Source organism: Malania oleifera, chromosome 10, assembly GCF_029873635.1.
Source record: "Malania oleifera isolate guangnan ecotype guangnan chromosome 10, ASM2987363v1, whole genome shotgun sequence".
In the NCBI taxonomy this organism is placed as follows: Eukaryota; Viridiplantae; Streptophyta; class Magnoliopsida; order Santalales; family Ximeniaceae; genus Malania; species Malania oleifera.
In genome coordinates this window covers 36,322,565-36,345,249 of record NC_080426.1, presented here as the reverse complement: position 1 = coordinate 36,345,249, position 22,685 = coordinate 36,322,565, and the positions used below count along the sequence as shown (strand labels likewise).

Sequence of the window (22,685 nt, the reverse complement as noted above, 5' to 3'; positions counted from 1 at the left end):
CGTTATTATTAACAGTTGAAAAATTAAATATAAATTTTTAAGTATTTTTATTAGCAGTTAAAAAAAAAAAATTATAAATTTACAGGTAATTTTTTAAAATATTAATTATTTAATTTAATAATAATGAAAATAATAACAACGTGTGGCATGTATATAGAAGCGAAATACAAAGTGGACTTCACAGAACCCACGGCTGCAGTTGTTTGCCAGAACCAACTTTCGAACTCTCCCCCACACACGACACACCCAAGCAGGACCCACCCACCTTGCCGACACCGTTTTAAATCCCCCCGGCCCCACACGTCGCCAACGCTTCTCTGATCTGTTTCACCTTGTCGTATCTGAAGGCGTAACAACATATTCCGCATGTGCATTGATCTCAATACTTTGCATCAACTCGTTGTCCAACTCAAACAATCTCAGCCGCAGATCCCTTTGATCTAAAAAATGAACGGATAATAGACCGCGAGTCCGCTGGTTCTCATCCCTCGCCAAAGCAACGTTAGCGAATATTCCTTTATCTTCAGCTGGTTCGGGGCCACTCCGCCAATTACTAGAGTTAGTTGTCCCGAGTACTTATTTATCGTCCAGAGATCCCAACTCTAATCTTGGGTAAGTAGTAAGAATGGCGGATCAGACAGAGACGAAAACGCTAGAATCAGAGAGGCCGGCGCCGGCTCCAGCTCCGGTTCCGGCTCCAGCTCCGGTTCCTGCTCCAGCTCCGGTTCCTGCTCCAGCTCCGGCTCCTGATGCCGCTCCGGCTCATGCTCCGGCAGAAATTCCGAAGGGCGTCGCAGAGGAGAAGCTTGCGATTCCCCCGTCGGAAGAGAAGGCCGATGAGTCCAAAGCTCTCACTGTCGTCGAGAGTATGCTCTCTCTCTCTCTCTGTGACCCGCACACACGAGCATGCATACGGTTTCTGTTTTTTTTTTTGGTCGTTCGTAGTTTACTTTAATGGAAAATGGCTGGAGATCAGCTGTGTTTAGCGTCCGTTTGTTTGGATTATGAGAAAACGAAGGAAAATGAATCGGAAGTTTTTAGTGGTAGTAAAATAGTAGTAGTAGCTTATTTTCTTTGGTTTCGTTTGCCAGAAAGTGATGTCAACCTTGTTTGTTGAATTCCAGACAACTATCCGGATCTCTATTTTGTCAGCTTCCAAAGGAAGCAACTTAGGACATTTAATTTGATGGATTCTTTTCTTTGCTTTTACTGCATTTTCATGGGTACCAAGTGGAGTATTGAGTATAATTTTTTTTTTTTATCTTTTTGATAATCATCAATAATCGCATAATTTCAATTATTTTTACAATGGTGCCAATAATTGCTGGCTAGCTAATTAATTTAGAATCGCTTCCTCCTCTATATAAAATATGTCCTTCGAATGAGAAATGAAGGATTGTTCAATTTAATTGAAGGAAATATGTTCCTGTTGATATTGATTTCCTTATGTCTTTATGCGCATCATTGGGAATATTATAAGGTTGATACTGTGCTGCGTATCATGATGCCTTGCCTTTTTTCCTGTAGAATTGTTATGATTAAAGGCATTTTCGTCATTTTAAAAGTTTGTTGTTTAGTCTACTTTGGTCTCATGAAATGATGTTTCTTTGGGAAAAGGTTAAAGGCTGTACACTCTTAGAAAATTTGGTAAACCTACTATGAAAGTGAATGGCCTGTTAAGAATTAGGTTGTGCATGCTGTCCTGTATTTTATAACCATATTTTCTTTAAAAAGAAAAGAAAAAGTTGTAAAGGGATAATCGGAACCCTATGCCGCTAATGGAGGCAGATACTGTTGATGACGATGATCATATCAATTATACAGCTAGGAACTAGCTGGCTATGCGGTATGGATTAGAGTATGTGGCAACTAACAAATAACATATCTAAAATGTTAAAATTGATAAAATGAGAATAATAAGATGAATGATTGGTGTAATTATAAAACATAAGTTGAGAAATGGATAGATTTGTGGTGTCACACTAGGAAAAAATAAGATAAGAGGAAGGGTTTAAGGGATTGTTAATTTGAAACCACTTACAAAAAAGTGTTTTTCAAGAAAAAGTAATAAATTGCGTAAGTGTTGATAATAAGTGTTGAATTGGAAAAATTTTGAAAGTTATAAGTGTTGTTTAGTTGTGCTTAAAATGAGTCATGCTTAGATACTACTTTTATTATAGGGTACTATTTTATTATTTTTAAATATATTTTAAATTACAAATATGAATATTTTTAATTAACAATTTATTAGTAATTATGTTAATTATTTATAATTAAAATTTAAATAATTTATATTAAAAAAATAATATAATGTTATTTTTAATTAATAATAATCTTGTTATTAATATATTTTTATAACATATTACTATCATATTAAATTATGATAAAAATAATATTATTAATTAAAATTTTAATTTAATTTATTTATTGTAAATTTAAATTAATAAGTAGTTCTTGTTCAATCCAGAATTGAATTATAATAATTAATATGTGTTTTTAATTTTTTTAAAATATTAATGTTGTTAGAATTAAAATTTTAAATTATAATTATATTAATTTTCTAATTAAAATTTATGTATTTTATATTTACAAAAAAATATAATATTATTTATTAATTAAAAATAATCTTGTTATTAATGTATATTCATAACATATGATTATCACATTAATTTATGTTAAAAATAAAATTAATATCTAAATTAAAAATTTTATTTTATTTAATGTTAATTTAATTTATAGATGATTTTTTTTATTCATTCCAGAATTTAATTATATTTTGTTAACAATTAATAGGTTATAATGCATAATAAAATTATGATTAATTTTTAATTGAAAATTTAATTAATAATTTTGTAACTATTATTTTTAATTAATATTTAAGTATTTTATTGAGTAAAAATAATATAATATTATTTTTTGATTAACAATAATCTTGTTCTTAATTTTTATCTTGAACATATGACCATCCTATTAATTTATGTTAAAATAATATTAGTAATTAAATTAGTATTTTTAATTTTTAATATTAATTTAAAAATTAATAGATGATTCTTCTTTTTCATTCATAATTGCATTATGTTTCATAAATAATAGTTAGGAAATATAGTACAAATATGTAAAAACTTAAATACAAATCAATACAAACACGAATATAAACATGATTCTCAATAAGGATGAGACACAAATATCTCACTTTCTTTAAGGAGATTCAAGTCCTCTCCACTTTTTCGGCTTAGACCATAAACCGATGTAGCAGAAATTCACTTTGACTTATCTGCCTCAGGCCATACAACAACTCAATTTGAATCATACAACTCAATCCAATTCTGCACAAAGTCCAAAGCTCCACAAAAAACACCTTTCTTAAGTTGTCAAAATCTCTATACTTGGATGATAGGATAGTATGATAATAGTGATGTGAAGGGAATTTTATGTAGAGATATCTTAGAGCCAATGCCTTAGGGTATATATAGGCATACAAGTTCTAAAAACAAGGTCCAATTAATATATTGAATTTAAGAAACACAAAAAACCAAAACCTAAATAAATAGATAACTAATTCTAATGTATGCTTTTCTCAATTAAGTAAGAGTCTTACTTCAAGGTACATGCCCTTTCCAAAGACTCAATTAATTAAAAATCTAACTCCAAGATGCATATCCTTTCCAAGGACTCAATTGAATAAAGTCCAACTTCAAGATGATTAATCTTCTTTGATAATATAATATTAAAATAAACTAAAAATTCCCCCCCCCCCCCCGGCCCCCTTATTAATATTATAGATACAACATTTATGTAGAGAGTTTAACAATCAAAGAGGGATAATTATGTATAATTAAGGCATGCTCTGCATTGAACCTTCACTTAGTGAACAATAATCTTTATTCCAGAGTCGAAAGTTGTCTCAGACTTGAATAGATTGGTTACGCGAAATAAAGTATCATTGCTTACACATAATGATCCAGATGTTGACAAGAGCTTTAACAACCTGCACGTTTCAACCTTGTGCTAATCCCAATTTCATGAGCATATTTGAGAATAGACCCAATTCTCATGGAGAGCGGCCCCATTCTTATGCTCACATAGGTGAAATCTGTCAAGGGTGCTCTTGTAACTCTAACACCCCACTCGTAAGAGATACAAATTATCATTAAGAGTCTTAAAAACTCAACATTCCTTGTTACAAAATAAATGCACTTACACCATAGGGATGAGTTTAAGATAATAGTGCATTTCTTACAAACACCCTATGATTTGTTCTCCCCATTGAACCCAATTACATGATCTTTGATCCCTGGGTTGGGTATCCTCATACATAGTTCATAATTTTGTGGGCTTCAATCCCATCCCCCTCGATGTATTCTAGACCCTTTCTTTTGTTAAGGCCTTAGTTAATGGATTTACAAGATTCTCATTAGATCTTATATAATTCAACTTAATGATGTCACTACTTAAATATGATCTCACAATATTTTGTTTCCTTTTTATGGGGTCTAGATTTACCGTTATACTAACGGTTATTTACTTTACCAATTGCAATAGTGCTTTTACAATTAATTAGGACAGGTGGTATTGACTTTTCCCAAAATGAAATTTCACATAACATATCTCTCGACCAACTTGCTAATGGTAAAGCAATTAGCTCATCTTCTATATTTGAATTCAAAATTATTGTTTTTTTTTTTTTTTTGATTTCCAACCAACAGCACCACCACCTGAAGTAAAGATATAACTAGTGGTAGAGAGGGAATTGCCTAACAAAGTATGCCAATTCGTATCACAAAAACCTTCAAGTACTGTTCGATACTTAGTGAAAAACAAGCCATAGTTTTTGTACTAACTAAATACTTCATTATATGCTCAAGAGCATTCCAATGTTCTCTACCTGGCTTGCTAGAAAATCTACTAAGTACTCCAACTGCATAGGCAATGTCAGGTCTAGTTAAATCAATTGCATATCTTAGGCTACCAATAATCCTACTATATTACTTTTGATTAATCACTTCAAATTCTCTTAATTATTTTTAACAAATTGATTTTTAACTTTGAGGAGGAAAATTTTAAACTTTTCAAAAGCGTCACTTTTATTTTTCACTAAATAAACATGCGTATATTTTGAAAAATTATCAATAAAAGTAACAAAATATCTATGTCCTCCATGAGTTAAAATTCCTTCAAATTCACATAAATCTGTATGAATTAAATCTAACAATTCGGTATTTCTCTCAACACTTTTGTGAGACCCTTTAGTTATTTTAGATTTACTACATTAATCACATTTTTCAAAATCCTTTCCAACATTTGGAATTAATCCTAAATTACTCATGATTCCTACTTATCTACTATTAATATGACATAAATGAGCATGCCAAAATTTTAAGGAAGAAAACAAGTAAATAGAACTTGAGGATGTTTTATTGTCATTCTCAATATTTAATTTAAACATGCCATCACAAACATATCCTTTGCTCACAAATATCCCATTCTTAGTAATTACATATTGATCAGATTCCATGGTTTGTTTAAACCCAGCCTTGTTAAGCAGAAAACTTGAAACCAAATTCTTTCTAATGGAAGGAGTATAATTTACATCTTTTAATACTAATACCCTTCTAGATGTAAACTTCAATTTAACCTAACCACTACCAAGCACTTGGGTGGTATGAGAATCCCCAAGTAATGGTCTTAGGTTCCTTGAAAGGAGCGTACACCTTGAACAAAGTTTTATCATAGCAGACATGTTTATTAGCACCTGAGTCTACCCACCACCCTTAAATACTATGGATAATATTTATGTTTGTAATTATTCAATTATATTTGAAAGTGTGGTATGCTCTGATACCACTTGTCAGTCCGGGTGTAGAGTCTAGAGGGGGGGTGAATGGACTCTTTTGCATATTTTAGGCCTTCTCTACAAAATAAAACTCTTGGTAAGATTCAAGCAATTATATCACAATATAGAATATAAAATCATGCACAAGACATCAAAAAAAGAGTATAGAGAAGAGAAAGTTCAACACCGGTATTTTAATGTGGTTTGACACCAAGCTTACGTCCACGCCTTGAGACCAACTCAAGGATTCCACAATCCACTATAAAACTCCTTCATCGGTGGAGAAGCCTTACAACGAGAGAAGAAATCCCTAAACGCTCACCAAAAGCCTTCATTCGGCAACAAATTCCTATCGCTCACCAAGAGCCGCAAGGTTCACCAAGAAGCTTTGCAAGTCGGTTCACCAAGAACCTTCACAATTTGGTTCACAAAGAACCATTTACAACAAGATGGGTATACAAAGAAATGCTCCTCAAAATGAGCTAATATCAATTACAACACAAACCTCATACTATTCTGTCAAGGTATGAATCACACAAGATTAGAGAGCAAGAGAGAATTGAGCACTTGTGAATATGACCTAAGTTGCAAAGTGCTTAGGGTTGATGTTTTGGATATGTTTTTCACTAAAAACTTGTAAACCCTCAAAAACTTATTTAATCAAGTCTTTGGACTTGTATTTAAAGCCAAGGAGCCATCCTAGCCGTTATTTGACCGTTGGGAGTGAATCCCATGTGATTGCCTTGAGAACTAGCCATTTTCTAGCCATTGGTGTTTTGTTCTCGATGTTAATCGTTGATGAGTTGTACCCAATCATCGACAAGTCACCACCAGCTGTCAACAAATCACCCTCATTCATCGACGAGTCACCTGGGCTGAAAACTCGTTTTAGCTACTTGAAAACTTTGTCGACGACTCAAACCAATTTGTTGACGAGTCCACCCAATTCATCGACGATTCAATGCCATTCGTCGACGATTGGCCTGGGCAGGAACTCAATTAGACTACTAGTTTTATTAGTCGATGAAAACACCCTGTTAGTCGACGATTGTCCTATTTTTTCATACCAAAAAGCCTTTTAATGATTTAGACCAATGTTGGACGAAAGTATATGAAAGTTATTAAGTCTAATGAAGATTAATACTTATGAGTTTTCCTTTGAATATAAGATATCTTGTTTTATGAAAACACATTTGAAAGCTCATTTAGATATCTTATACACTAGTATGTCCTTTATAAAAATATACTCGACTTCTTTGAGGTTTTTAGGACATAAATTTGTTTTGTCAAAACCGGGACCAAGTATGTAAAAGTTTATAACACAAATACCACTTAATACTTGTCCTATTTGAAAACATATTTGAGTATAGGATTCTTTTGTCAAACTCTTTGAATTAACTTTGAAAACTATGAATGTTGAGTTTGTGACCTTTAGTGAAATCCTATATACTCATGTGTCATAGTATGCTTATGCATTTGCTCAACTCTTGCTCAAATATCATGCATGAAACAAAACCGCAAGAGTTACAATGAATGCTACCTCAAACACTTCCCATTACAAATAATTCAATATTAAGCTTCGTTTGGTTGTGCTTGAGTCCTTTCCAAGTGAGTGTCCATCTGATGTTTCCTACTTGAATGTCTACTCGGTCTGATCTTTGCCTCTGATCCAGCACCTTCATGTATTTGTCACTTGTACCTGTACTAAACATGATCTGCAAAGATGGAATGCACTAGGAATAAAAAATAAGTTAATATCATCAAAACACATTAATTATGATTATGTAGCTACCAAGGCTAACAATATTGGCTTGAGGATTAGGTCCACGTTATTGAAATTTACAAATTCGAGCAATATGCCCACTTTTGCCACAAACGAAGCAAACATTGTTGCTTTGCTTGTTTTAATTATAAGAGGATCCTTGACTCCAATTTTTTTTATTAGGATTGCCCCTATTTTTTTGAGGTCTACCATTATTTTTCATATTTTTCTTCTTAGGCTTTAATTGTGGGTTTTTATGAAAATGATCATTAGACAAAGTAGTATGTTTGGAAGCAATTAAATTTACTTTTATAGTATTACCATTATTAGCATTATCGTTGCTTTCCTGCATAAGCATGTCTTACCCTCTTGTGTCCTCCTCTACAAGGATTCGAGTTATCAAGATCTCGAAAGAGATATCCTTCTGCTTGTGGCACATGCTTTTTTGGAATTCTCTCCACGATGGAGGTAACTTGTCAATGATTCCAACTACACCAAGATTGTCTCCAATATTGATGCCTTTGGATGTAAAAAATCTTATATTAATTTTCTCTACAACTGATTTTCCTTCCACCATTTGATGGCGAAACAATCAACTAACTGCATATTTCTTTGCCCCTGCTTCCTTAGTATCATACTTATTCTGCAAAGCCTTCTAGATTTTATTTGCGGAGGGTAGTATCATAATAATCTTAAAAATGATCAGCGAGAAAATTTAAAATATAAAGCTGACATTTATACTCGTCCTTTTCATATTTTTCCAATTTTCATGGCGGTTGACTAGCTCATCTTCATTCATGTTGTCGGTATTGATTTTCTTGGGATGCTTCTCGGTAAGAACATACACGACCTTGAGGAGAGTGAGGTAGAAGAACACCTTACCTGTCCATTTGTTGAAGTGGGATCCTTTAAATCGAAAGGGCTTGTTGAGTACATTTCTTGAAGTGAACTCCTTTAAACTAAAAGGGCTTGTTGATATCTCCAATATTTTCATTGGGCTTTTCAACTATAGTTTTCATTTTTTTTTTCTTTGAATCTCCTTAAAATTGTTAAGAAATATTGTACAACTATATAAAAACTTAAATACAAAATAAACACAAACACGAATATAAACACGATTCTCAATAAGGCTAAAGCATGAATATCTCGCTCTCTTTAAGGAGATTCAAGTTCTATGCGATTTTTTTGGCTTAGCCCACGAACTGGCGCAACAGAACTTCACTTTGACTTATCTCCTCCAGGATACAACAACCTAATTTAAATCGTACGACTCAATCCAATTCTACACAAATAAGCTCCACAAAGAACACTTTTCATAAGTTGTCAAACTCTCTATACTTAGATGATAAGATAGTATGGTAATAGTGATATACGGGAATTGATATAAGGGTATAGGCATACAAGTCCTAAAAACAAGGTCCAATTAATATATTGAATTTAAGAAACACAAAAAATCAATACCTAAATAAATAGATATCTAACTCTAATGTATGCTTTTTCCAAAGACTCAATTAAGTAGGAGTCTTACTTCAAGGTACATGCCCTTTCCAAAGACTCGGTTAATTAAAAATCCAACTCCAAGATGCATATCCTTTCCAAGGACTCAATTGAATAAAGTCCAACTTCAAGATGATTAATCTTCTTTGATAATATAATATTAAAGTAAACTAAACATATATTATAATACATAATAAAATAATATATGATTATCTTTTAATGTATTTTTTAAAATTTTAAAATAGCTACTAAATTTCTTATATTTATAAAATTGAGTCTACCTATGAACAACGTCACTTATAAGTGGTTAAAAACTTATCTTGGGTTCCTTCGTAAAATTCACTTAAATAGTTCTAAAAGAAGTGGTTATGAAAAAACACTTTTTCTAATAATTGTTTGTTGTAATATAAGTCCAATGCTACTGTAGAAATCTCGAGTATCTTAGAGTGATTTAGGGGATATTTATGTAAAGAATTGTATATTATTAAAAGAGATTCTTCTAGGAGATTGTTTCCATTTTTAGCATACGTGATTGTATTATAAGTAGTGTATTAGCTTGTACAAAGATTTATTCAAGAAATACAGAAATCATTCATTCTGATTTCAGCTACTTTTTTTGCAAAAGTTCTTATTTTAAGCGACAAGTGCTATAAGCACTTTTTTTCTTTAAGTGCTCCCAAACAGGGAGCTAAGTTGGTTTGGCCACTGATGGGCCAAATATTGCATGGAGTTAGCTATTAAGTCTTAGTGGCAGCAAAGGGGGGAGGTTTAGAATAAGTTGGACTGAGATAGTAAGGATTTGACTTAGTGCACTTGATCGTGCAAAATTGCGAAAAAAGGTTCATGTAGCAGATTTCAACTAGTGGCACTTGTGACTTTGTTGTTGTTGTTTTTTTTTTTGCTGCTGCTGCTGTTGCATCAATGAATTAAATTCTCTTTTTCACGCAATTGGAGTGGAAAATGTTGCTTCTCATAATGAACATTGATGGAGCTGAATATAATAGGGTTACTCTTCAATTTAATTTTATGTACGGACATCCTGTTCAGATGGTTCTTCTGCCTGATTTGAAGGAGAAACTTATGATTTCCAGGCATATAATGGCAGCCTTTCTAACATAAGGCATTTGATTTGGTGCTTATGGATTGCTAAACAATATCAAGAATTAGTTTCCTGTAGAGCTGATCGATCAAGTGTCATTACTGTTGTTAATTGTTCAGTGGTGCGAATGGTGTCAGTGTTCATGTGCATTCCTCTGCCTTTCAGATTATAACAAAATGCATGACAGGCTCCTATCTATGGGCTTGGTCCAGAATCCAGACAGACAAAGCTTTGACTACTGCCTCAAATGCACTGCATATGATCTTCAAATTTCCTTGAGCTTGCCCACAAACAGGCAGAGTAGCATACTAATGTCCATTGAACCACTCCTTTAGTTCAAGGCTTGGGCATATTAGTGCTCAAGGTAGCATAATATTTTAGATAAAGAAGAAATTGTATTAAAAGGGAAATTTTAGAAAGAAGTTTTAAAACATCATTTGTTGACTACAAATTTATGTGCTTGTGACAAGTTAGGACAACAATCAATCTTAACATGTTCAAACTGGTATTCTTTACGAGTGAAATTCAAACGAAATTAATGAAAGGTACAATTTGTTCACCATAGGCATACTTTTTTTATTTAAAAAAGCAATTGTAGGATTGTCTTTCATACTTCTCTAACTATTTGAATTGTTGCTCTTTGGCAGAGAAACCAGATCCTGCAATGGAGAAAAAACCTTCAAGAGGATCAATTGACAGAGGCAAGTCTTGGGACAACATCTCAGATCTCCTATTTCCCTTTCTATTAATGTTGTTTAAAAATATTAAGGGTGCTTGTGGATGTCTAGTGGAATTGAACAAGCCATTGTGTATCCAACAAACACATCGAATTTTATGTAGGGCATGGGAAAGTGGCCCGTTGTGTTTTTGTTAGTTTTACCTTGACAAATGTTAAAAAGAGGAGTTTAAGAAATTCGTTTAAAATTCCATTCCCATTTTCTTCCATGGTAATGGTAACGCCTCCATGTTAAATAAGTGACTTTTATTTACCGAAAAATAAGTAGCCAGTTTTGTGTAAAAATCCTATTAATACCAAATGAAAATATTTTAATTTTCCATAGAATTTTGAAATGCACTACTAAATAATCTTTATTTTCCTTGTATGTCTATAGATGTTGCTCTGGCAGAGGTTGAAAAGGAAAAGAAGTTGTCTTTTATCAAGGCATGGGAAGAAAGTGAAAAAACTCAGGCAGAGAACAAGTAAGTGTGAGCTACTCCTTTTCTGCCAGCATGTTAATGTTTGGCATGTTGCCAAGTTGTGCTTGCTACAGAATGAAACCAACTAAAGAAACTGATTTACTGTAAATAAATTATGTTTATCTATTCTATAGTTTTTAATTAACTCTTAGACATTGGGGTTGTGTTGGGGAGCACAACTTTTGAAGCTTAGACTTGAATTTGTTTAGATTTGAACTAAACTTAATAAAATTTTGTGCTGCTTTTTGTCCAAATCAATACAAATTCAAGTCTAAGATCCAAACATAGAAAAAGCTTTATTTTCCTTCAATTGTTAAATTTTCTGCTTCTATCTTATGTTTCAGCAAGTATACAGTTATTTCGAGTAATTCTTACTGGCAATCAAAGAGTAATAATGAAGTCCAAGTTTTACAACGTGAAATTTTAGTGCGTTGATCTTCAAATAGAAGACCCCTGCTAAAATCAAAATTAATTCCTTGGGACATTCCCGGCGAAGTTCTATAATAGGAAGCTTCACCCGCTTTTTGGTCATTTACACAATAATATGTTGAGGAGCATTTTAGCATTTAACATAATTTCTTGCTATTTAAATATGAACATCTAGAATTTATATTGTTGTAGTTTTTTCCCCACAAACTGATGCCCAGTCATTATGAAACAAACTCAGAGAGTTTGTACAGTGGCATAAAAAAATGTTTGAAATGCCAGAATTACATAGGTCTTGCATTTTGGAAATATGAATATGGACATGGTGTTGAAGTATAAGGTGTCTTATAGATTCCAAATTTTTAACAGAAAAGGGCAATGGGAGTTGAAATAGCATAGAATTGTCAAAAAGGGCTAGCATGATTCTTGGACAATACATAAAAATAAATAAAAAAATAATTTTTTTTTTTTTTTTTAAAACCCCTCCAATCATGGACCTCGTCTCCTGCAATGCTTCACATACTACATACTTTCTTTGTATGTATAATTACATTTAATTTACTTGCATAATTGTATGTAAGTAGTTTAGAATGTACCCCATTTCCCTGATGACTCATGATAATTTCCATCTTACTTCTATTTTTGAAACTATTGAGCAGGGCCCAGAAAAAGCTATCTGCCGTTGCTTCCTGGGAAAACAGCAAGAAAGCAGCTGTGGAAGCCCAACTTAGAAAAATTGAGGTGACCAATCCTCGGTTGTTTTTTGTCTCTGGCATTTTCTCTAAATTGTTATATATTAAAACATGATTTGGCCATGGAAATGACCACATTTAGTATCTTTTCACATTTTATCTTCCACATCCTTGGAATTTTCTCTGAATTGTTATGCAATTAGCATAATTTTCCATGGAAAATGATGGCATAAAGTATCTTTCCATACTTTATAGCAAGTCATATCATGAAACAAGTTATGCACATTTTCCTGGATATGATGATTCCGTTTCCCTGCTTATCAGTTCACATCTTGACAGCAGGCTCATACAATTCTAACAACCTTAGTACCACTCACTGTTAAAAAAAGGACACCACCTAAGATTTCCCTATTTAAATTATGTAGCTTGTAGACACCCTATTTTGTTCAATCATTATATAACGAAATTTTAAAACTTTAATGGGTTACAAGGGGTTCCACCAAACTTGTTTTCCTTATTTATAAATGCTTTCTTTTCATCAGGTGTTATTTAAGATCTTTCCTAGGGTCTTAGGTGACCTTGGGTGGGTGTTCCTCTCTCATTCTCTCCCAATGCCATTTCTCTCATCCCTCATCCTCTCCTCTCACTATTAAAATAACACAAGGGAGGCTTCACTAAGGTTGGAAGCCCTCACTTTTTCACTTTTTTCTTTTAGGCTTTTCCCTTAGGGGACACTCATTCCTTTCCCATTTCCCAACCAATGAGACTGTAACAACACAAAGTGCTCACTTTTTCACCTTTTTTTTTGTTCGTTTGTTTGTTCTTTTTTTTTTGGCTTTGTCCATAGGGGCGCTTGTCCCTCTCTAATTCCTCAACCAAGAAGTGTAATAACACAAAAGCACTTACTCCTCAACCAAGAAGTGTAATAACACAAAAGCACTTACTTTTTCTCGTTTTTTTGCTTTTTATTTTTTGGTTTTGTCCTTGGGGGATGCTTGTCTCTACCTCATTCCTCTAGCAATGATATTGTAACAACACAAAAACACTCCTTAGAGGCTTATAAATAGCTTCCTTGGGCTAAGGCAAACACAAGTACTACCCTCAAGGCTGATACTCTCTCACTTTCCCACTATTCTCTCTCATTGTCCACTCTAGTTCCATTCCCAACACCCTCCTTTCACTCTCCAAAATAGTGAGAGAAAAAGGTAGAAAAGAAGAGGAAAGTGTGCGGAAGATTATGTGGGAAATGAGAATTTCTTCATTGTCTAGGTTCTTCCTCTTCCACCCTTTCTAATCTCATATTCCATGAATAAGAGCATTTTTTTTTCCATGCAAGAAAGTGAAAGAAAAAGAAAGTGAGGGAAAGTGGGCAGAGGTGAGAAAAAGATTGAGTGATGGAAGATTTTTTTTTTTTTTTTACTTCTCTTTCCAATCTGATTTTCCACATCAAGAAACCAATTCTCTACCCAAAAAAGAGGGAGAAAACAAGCAAAGAGAATTGAAGGTATAATATTTTCCTTTTTCTTCACCTTAGAAAAAATTAATACATATATTGACATGTCTTGAATTAGATATCATTCTTAGAACAGGTGTATCGGGACGCTAGTACCTTCCTCTGCCACAATTGTACTCTTGAATCTTACTCTTGTAGCACAAAACATAACTACTAGAGACCAATTAATTGACAGTAATTAATCAGATATTTTAACCTCACCTAAGATAAAATAGGTAAGTGATGACTTTGTTGTTATTAAACCTATTTCTCACCTTCCTATTTTTTATTATCGAGATTGCCATCCCTCCGTGTCGAGGCGCCCCTTGGGACATGTCAACATACATATTATTATCAACATGGAATTGTAACAAAAAGAAAATTGTGTCTAAAAGTGATGTTTCCATTTCTTAGAAATATGTTTTGGCAAACTGAGCACGTGAAAGTCCCATTGCTTGTGATTTGAATCTTGCAACAAATACATTTCGCATTACAGAAAAACAACTAAAATTGGTGTTGGGTACGTCCTGACTGCTTATGCCTCGAGGGGTTGGAATTAGCTAGGATTAGGATTGAGCATTGTGTAATTCTGATATTCATCATATTTGTGTTTGATTCGTCTTAAAAATTTTCCAACCTCTCCGTGGATGTAGGCTTCAAAGACGAACCACATTTCATTTTGGTTTGTTTCTCTGTTACAGTTTCATTACTTTGGGGTTTGATTTGAATAATAAATATTTTTCAAAAATCCAATATAGTAGTTGAAAAAAAACCATTTTCTATTGAACAAATCAAGATAAAGAGGCCAGGGTTTATATAATTCATTCCTAAGGAAATAGAGAGATGTGCAGATAATTTGAATGAAATTAATGATGTGGAAGTAATACCATAGTGATGGTATGGTCAGGAGACTGTTTTTTATTCCCCTTTAATAGAACATTGGGTTCATAGGATGATGTTTCTTTTCTTCTTAAACTTGTCATTGTTTAGCTACTAATTAATGAATTTGGAAACTTTCTTAAAATATATATTTGGCTTGTGTATGAATTCATCGTGAGATTATGGTATCAGTATTTGACAATTGAAATGGAAGAAGCAAGTACTGTGATGTTAAGCTGAAAGGCTAGAGTGTTCAATAAGCATAATAATATTACAATTTGTGACTCATACCAAACGAAATTCAAATACCTTATAGCCTAGATCACCAGATATAACTTTTTTGTTCATTTCACAATTTTATCACATGCAACATTCTAGGAAAAGGCATTTTCATTATTCTATTGACTGCTAGGGTACTGTGATGTTATGCTGAAAGATTAGAGATATCTAATGTTCAGTAAGCTTAATAATATTACAGTTTGTGACTCATACCAAATGAAATTCAAATACCTCATAGTCTAGATCACCAAATATAACTTTGTTCATTTCACAATTTTGTCATATGCAACATTCTAGGAAAAGACATTTTCATTATTCTATTGACGACAAGAGTACTGTGATGTTATGCTGAGAGATTAGAGATATCTAATATTCTGTAAGCATAATAATATCACAATTTGTGACTTATACCAAATGAAATTCAAATACCTCATGGTCTAAATCACTAGATATAACTTTTTTGTTCATTTGACAATTTTGTCACATGCAACATTGTAGGAAAATACATTTTCATTATTCTATTGACAACAAGAGTAGTGTGATGTTATGCTGAAAGAGTAGAGATAACTAATGTTCAGTAAGCATAATAATATCACAATTTGTAACTCATACCAAATGAAATTCAAATACCTCATAGCCTAGATCACCAGATGTAACTTTTTCGTTCATTTCACAATTTTGTCACATGCAACATTCTAGGAAAAGGCATTTTTCATTATTCTAATGACAACTAGAGTACTCGATGATTCGCCTCTTTTTTTTTTTTTCCTGTTGAAACGACATGATCCATTAATAGCATGCAAGTGAAGCATAATTTTTTTTTTAAAAGGTGCAGATACAAATCCTTCCAATTATACATCATTGGAAATATTTTACAGTTCTAGACTCGTTCATTTAGCTCTATCAACTTGACTTATAAGCAGGAACAATTGGAGAAGAGGAAGGCAGATAATGCAGAAAAAATGAAAAACAAGGTAGCCTTAATTCACAAGCAAGCAGAAGAAAGGAGGGCCATGGTTGAAGCTAAACGTGGGGAAGATCTTCTTAAGGCAGAGGAGATGGCTGCGAAATTCCGTGCAACTGGGCACACTCCCAAAAAGCTCCTCGGTTGCTTCCGTGGTTAAAATTTTTGCTTCTGGTATGGAAGTAGTATGAACAATTTTACGTTTCCACATGTATATTTTTCTTGCTTCTTCTAAAGCCTTTTTGAGTGTTCTGTTGATTGGAAATCAAGGGTTGGTAATTATTGTGTTTGTTGTATAGTTGGCATATATCTTTAATATGTGGAGATACACAAGTCCAATTATCCTTTCGAGTAATGGACAATTTGCATTTGAATCTACTTCCCCTTCTTTTGATTATTCCTAGATCACCCAAAATTTTGGCATTAAAACTGAATATGATCACAAGCCAAAGGGTTTTGCACTTTTGCATTTTTATTTGACACGTCAAGAGCTTGGATAGACTTGTTTGCATGTCTTTGTAAGACTCATCATCGCTGAAAACTTAATTGTGTTAGTGAACCTGGTTAGCTAAGATTGGTTCTTCAAAAACTAGGCTTTTATTGCAAACTCAAATAAATGTTTTTCCAAGTAGAGGACATGATGCTTATATACGTGGGTGGGATCTAAGTAATCCATCATACACTTAATCAGGTTTTGGGCCCAATCATGTATATAAGCTCTCTATTTAATTTTTTAATGTGGAATTATTGGTCCAGTTAGGCACTCAAGGGGTGGGGGGATGGGGTTGAATTAAGTGAATTTAAAATTCTACTTTTTTATAACAAGTTATACTCAAAATTTAACTTGTTTTCTTGATGAATGAATGAAAAAGAATATTTACTGAAAGATTTAGTTCATCCAATCATTAAGTTGGTTAATCAAGAAGGCTTAATATGAGTAGTACTTATGATATAATCTACCCAAGTATTCAACCCCAATATTGTCTACTTAATCATTAAGATGGTTGATCAAGAATGCTTAGTATGAGAATTTACAACTACAATCCAATATATAGTGTAGAACCAAAAAATATAAAGTATCTAGGATACTTAATATATAATGTAGAACCAAAAAATATATAGTAAAATAAGGATAAGAGTGACATAGGTTTGATAGTGGTAAAGTCTTTTGACCTACGTCCACTCCCAAAACCAACAAGTTCAAGTTTTTCACTAATACCTGTGGTATTACAACCACTACTAAAAACAGGAGTTTTAGTGACGTCAATATGATATTATCAAATCTAATCCTGATGTTACGAAAAGTTTTGATAATGGCAGACTTGACATTACAAGTGCATGTGTGACCATAAATTTTGGTAATGTTAGAAAATTGACATTATGATAAGTCCACCTTTTGGCAACAATAATTAAGCATCTAACATATTTTTATCAACGACAAGTATTATTTTTGGTAACATCAACTTGTCGTTGCTAAAAGTTACCTTTGGTAACGTCAGAATGCAGGCCTTATTAAAATATGTTTTTAGTAATGTCTATTCCTGATGTTATCAAAAGTTTACTTTTACCAACATTAGGTTGATGTTACCATAAACTTATTTAAATATTTATGTTTAATTGCTAAATGTTGCAAAAAAAAAATAATTTTCGTATCGTCATAGTCCTAACGTTGCCTAAAGTCTTGTTTTTATTTTTATTATTAAAGCTCCCATCCCAACCCAACCCAGGTGGATTTATTGCTTACAAGTTTACTCCGATCCTCTATCTTAAGGTAGGAAACTATAGTTAGATTTATGTGGTTCAAATTCTATTCCCTATCAACAATAAGTTTCTAAAATCTCCCCTATTTGAAATTAGAATAGGTATTCTATATTTCTTGAAATTGAATAATTTGTACAAGCCAATACATGATACTTATACACTACAAAAATACTGATTTTTAGTAACAGAATTATTAGTGACTGTTTGAAAACCGTCGCTAATAATACAGGTATTAGTGATGGTTTTCAAAACAGTCACTAATAAGGAACTTTTAGTGACAGTTTCCAAATCGTCACTAATAATTCCATCACTAAACTATTGTGAGAAGCCACTTTTGGTACTAAAATTTCCTAGACAAATATTAGCGACAATTTCTATACTATTAGGGACGGTTTTAGGGCGTCACTAATAGTGAATTATTAGTCACGGTTTCTCAACCGTCACTAATAGTAAATTATTAGTCACGGTTCACAAACCATCACTGCTAGGCCATTATTAGTGACGGTTTAGGAAAACGGTCACTAAAAAATCAGCCTTGACTGGGGTAAAAGTCAAGAATATTAGTTGTAGTATTAGTGACGATTGCGAAACTGTCACTAATAGTTATGTATTAGTCACGGTTCATGTAACCGTCACTAATTAATAATGTAGTGTTGACTGGGGAAAGTCAATAATACTAGTGAAGGATTAGCACAACCGTCACTAATAGTCTATTATTAGTAATGGTTTTTCTTAACCGTCATTAATAGTTTTTGAATTAAAATTCAAGAAAAATAGCAAATTAATTCAAAAAGTTATGAAAATTTGTGGGGAGGTAGAGGGTGCATTTTGGAGGCTGTGGGTAATCTATTTTTTTTGGTTTTGCACTCTCAAAAAGGCTTGAAAAATTTCGGGGAAAGCTACAGTTCGGAAATTTTTTTTTTTTTTTTTGTGGTTTCTTGTATTAGTCTTGTATCTGTAGTGAAATTTTGCAATGGTTGGACTGATTTTTTTAAATGCAATAGAGGTTATGAGATCTTTTGAAACTGTTCATCACAGTAAAATGGAATTTGATGCTTGAAAAAGAAATAGCGCATTTAAGGTTTAGATTCTTTTTTAAGTAGAATACTTGAAGAGAAAGATCGTCACTAATAGTCTTATATTAGCTAGTACTGGCGATTCTCATAAATCGTCACTAATAATGTATTTGTTGACAGGGACAATGGTCAAGACTGATTCACAAGTGGGTCGATCTAATGTAGCAACGAAAATGGCCAATCAATGCAATTAGCGAAATGCAAACATAAAAATGACCTCGCCTTGGCAAAATACCTGGAAACTGACCTAGCTGATGAGCTGGGCAAAACACCTAACCCTGTTGGACCAACACCCATCTCTCAAACTCCAGAGAAAAATGATCTATATGGCCATGGATTGAGATTGTTCTCAACATAGTAGACGAAAAATATGGAAGAGCTATCGATCATTGATAGTAAATATTGGTTGAAAAGATTGATTCTTTAAATTTAAACCTTTTGAGTTCTTACATTTTTGGAATAACCGTGTACAGTGTAACGCCTCGACCTGAGTCTGCCAGGGAGCACTGCGTCTCCCCTCGTCCACCTAGACCAAACAATAAGGAGCAGACCTTATCGGACTAATGACTGGCCCCACAGACCAACACGTGTCCTTTTCAGTGTGTTTTTTCGTCACTCACACACCTTTTGAGAAAACTTCCCAAGAGGTCACCAATCCCAAGATTGCTCCAAGTCAAGCACACTTAACCGTGAGTTCTTATGATTAGGCTCCTAAATAGAAAGGTGCACCTTGTTGATATGGATAGTAACGTTTAATCCTTTTAATCCTTTCTTCCACGGGGTATCACATACAGACCATGGTCGACTAGTCTTTTACTATCGTATAATTCATAGCTAGCGGTGGATAAATAAAACTAGTTGTTGAGATTGTCCAGGAATCTAAATAGGAAATAAATAATTAATTAATGTTTTAGGCAACCTAACCAGTGTGCTTCACACAACAAATGAGAATCTGGATGAGATGAAAATAAAATACAACGAGAAGAGCATGTGTATAAGTAGAATGCTTGAAGAAAAAGACCGTCACTAATGGTTTTTTGGGTTTTTTATCAATATATTGTTGCAATTATACATAAATGAGTAAATTAATAAAAACCAAAATTATATAAATAAATTAGCAATGTAATAATTAATAATAATACTAATAGTAGTACTTATATAAAATAATTATAATAATATCAAATTTTCAAAAAGTCGTCATTAAATAGGCCCAACAAGTATAATTGTACAAAAAAATTTTTATATTAATATATAAAATTAATAAAAAAACCTTTAATTATTTTAAAAAATATTATTTTAATAAAATATTGATGTTATCATTTATTTATTATCAGAAAAAAAAAAAAATGAGTAAAATAGTCAAATGGAAAATTTGGCCAGAATATTAGTGGCGGATTGATAAAACCATCACTAATACTCTAATTATTTGTGACGGTATTTAGACACTATCACTAATAGTTGTTGTATTAAAAATATATAACTAATTATACTAAATATTAGTGACGGTTTAACAAGTATTAGTGACGAATGACAATTTAAGACCGTTACTAATAGTTTGAAATATTTTGGCCCTAACCTGCGTTGATTTTCCCCACTTCTCCCCCCAAAACCCTCGAAAACCCTCCTCCCCTCCGTTCGTGCTTCGGCCTCCTCCTCTTCGCTCTTCGGCTCCACAGCGTTTGCCGCCAACTTCGTCGCCTCTTTCTACTGCCACCATTGCCTCTTTCCACCGAACGCCCCACCGTAGGTGCATCTTCTTCTTCTTCTGGGTTTTTTTTTATTGTAAATATTTTTTGCGTTCGACATTTTTTTAAGTCTTGTTTAGTTTTTTGTTTTCCTAGATACAATTTTATGGTTTTTGTGTGTGTATGTATATATGTACGTATGTATGTATGTATGGATATATGTATGTGTGTGTATATATATTTAAAGAGATCACAATATTGCAAATCTTACTTATATACATTTTTTTAAAAAAATTTTGTACCACTTATATCTTTCAGTCATAAATTGAATTAGCTGATTGGACCTTTCGTTGGGTTGCCTAGTCTCTTTACAGAAAAGGGTTAAAAAAAATGACTCACTCGCCAGTCGCCTCTTAAAAAAATCACCCTAACCTCTAATTCCACAAACTGCTTTTTCCATGAGCCTCAACCCTCACCTCAACTCTCGCCTTCGCGCACTCCAAATCATTCATCATATTCTTCAGATAAGCAACAACCTCCTTCTCACCTTCACGAGAACTTCTCGAAGGCCTCAATAACCTTTTGCATTCCTCTTTCCTTCTCTTTTCCTTATCGCTTATTACTCTATTATCCTCTCGCAAACAAATGATCATCTCTTTAGTGTCTTTGTACTTTTTCTTTTTAAGTCTTCCAATTGATCTTCAAGCAAGCATTTACTGAGCACCAACTCTCCATTCTGCTCTCCATTCTTGATTGATCTTTTGGTGAAGATCGCACTTAAATAAAAGCATTAATCAAGCGTTGACGCTCAGTAAATACTTGCTTGAACATCAATTGGAATACTTGAAGAAAAAGTACAAAAATGCTAAAGAGACGATGATTTGTTTGTGAGAGGATAATAGAGTAATGAACGATAGGGAAAAGAGGAGGAAGGAGGGATGCGAGAGGACATTGGGGCCTTTGAGGAGTTCTCGTGAAGGTGAGAAGGAGGTTGTTGCTTATCTAAAGAATAAGATGAAAGATTTGGAGTGTGCAAAGGCAAGAGCCGAGGCTGAGATTGAGGCTTAGAAGAAGTGGTTTGTGGAGTTAGAGGCTAGGGTTTTGTGCCTAGAAGAGGATACAACTTCGTTGATGAGATGGGGAAATGAAGTACAAAATAGGGGCCCATGTATGTGCGCAAAGGTTCAAGGTTGAATTGTGTTTTAACTTTTATCTTGGTAATATTTTTTTAGAGTTTCTCTATATTGCTTTGTTCCCGTTGGTTCCCCAATCCAATATTGCATATATTGAATTTGACCCATTTAAACCCTAACTGTTTATTTCCAACTTATCTCCTCCTTCATTAGCAAAGCCTCGAAATCATTCTTAAAAGAAAATCCCCTACTAACTAAATCCTTTGAGATATTTACTTAAGTCTTTTGCATGATCAATATCCTCAAGTCTCCCTTAGAGTATTAGACTTTCAAATGTACACATCACCAAAGGTATCCCTATTCCATCTTTTCCTATATGCCTTATGAGATCAGCACGACAACCTACTATCCCTATTGTATTAAATAATTATATCTCTTTGATGGATGGTTTATATTTTGACATGAACTATATTGGACTATACTGAATCGCTTAAATATCCTGGATTGCATATTTGTCTGGAACGCCAATTGCATGGCTGATGTAGTGACTTGTGTATTGCATGCTAATAGTTAAGGTAATAGGAGAGTATGCTAATTGAGCTGAATGCCACCTACATGGCTGATGTAGTGACTTGTGTATTGCTTGTTGGTAGATATTTTTTAGGTTCTCGCATGCTTAATCTGAATTACTTGTTATAAACAACCAGTTTTTTGGAACATATCTCTATGGGAAATGTTCTATTTACAGATGGCATGCTACCGAAATTTCATTAGAATTTTTCCAAAATAATCAAAAGTTCATAAACCATGCGCTAAAATGAGTATGCTATACGACATGCTAAAATATTCTTGAAAGTGATGTTTGTATTTCAATCAGGTCTTTAATTGTCTAATGTGGATAGTTTTCATG

At 33.2% G+C, this 22,685-nt stretch overlaps 1 protein-coding gene across 1 annotated transcript; it reads left to right on the top strand.

Annotated features, from left to right (window-relative positions):
• Positions 1 to 389: 389 nt before the first annotated feature.
• Positions 390 to 16,498, top strand: LOC131165463 (uncharacterized protein At3g61260-like). Its single transcript, XM_058123309.1, has 5 exons — positions 390 to 866; positions 10,839 to 10,892; positions 11,304 to 11,391; positions 12,474 to 12,555; positions 16,080 to 16,498. Exons 1-5 carry the CDS (start codon positions 626 to 628, stop codon positions 16,278 to 16,280), a joined length of 666 nt encoding a protein of 221 aa, XP_057979292.1. The 5' UTR covers positions 390 to 625; the 3' UTR covers positions 16,281 to 16,498.
• Positions 16,499 to 22,685: the final 6,187 nt, after the last annotated feature.

Coding starts and splice junctions, on each gene's coding strand:
- LOC131165463 (XM_058123309.1), top strand. CDS start 626: ATGGCGGATCAGACAGAGACGAAAACGCTAGAATCAGAGAGGCCGGCG. Junction 10,893..11,303: donor AAGAGGATCAATTGACAGAG/GCAAGTCTTGGG, acceptor GTATGTCTATAG/ATGTTGCTCTGGCAGAGGTT. Junction 12,556..16,079: donor CCCAACTTAGAAAAATTGAG/GTGACCAATCCT, acceptor ACTTATAAGCAG/GAACAATTGGAGAAGAGGAA.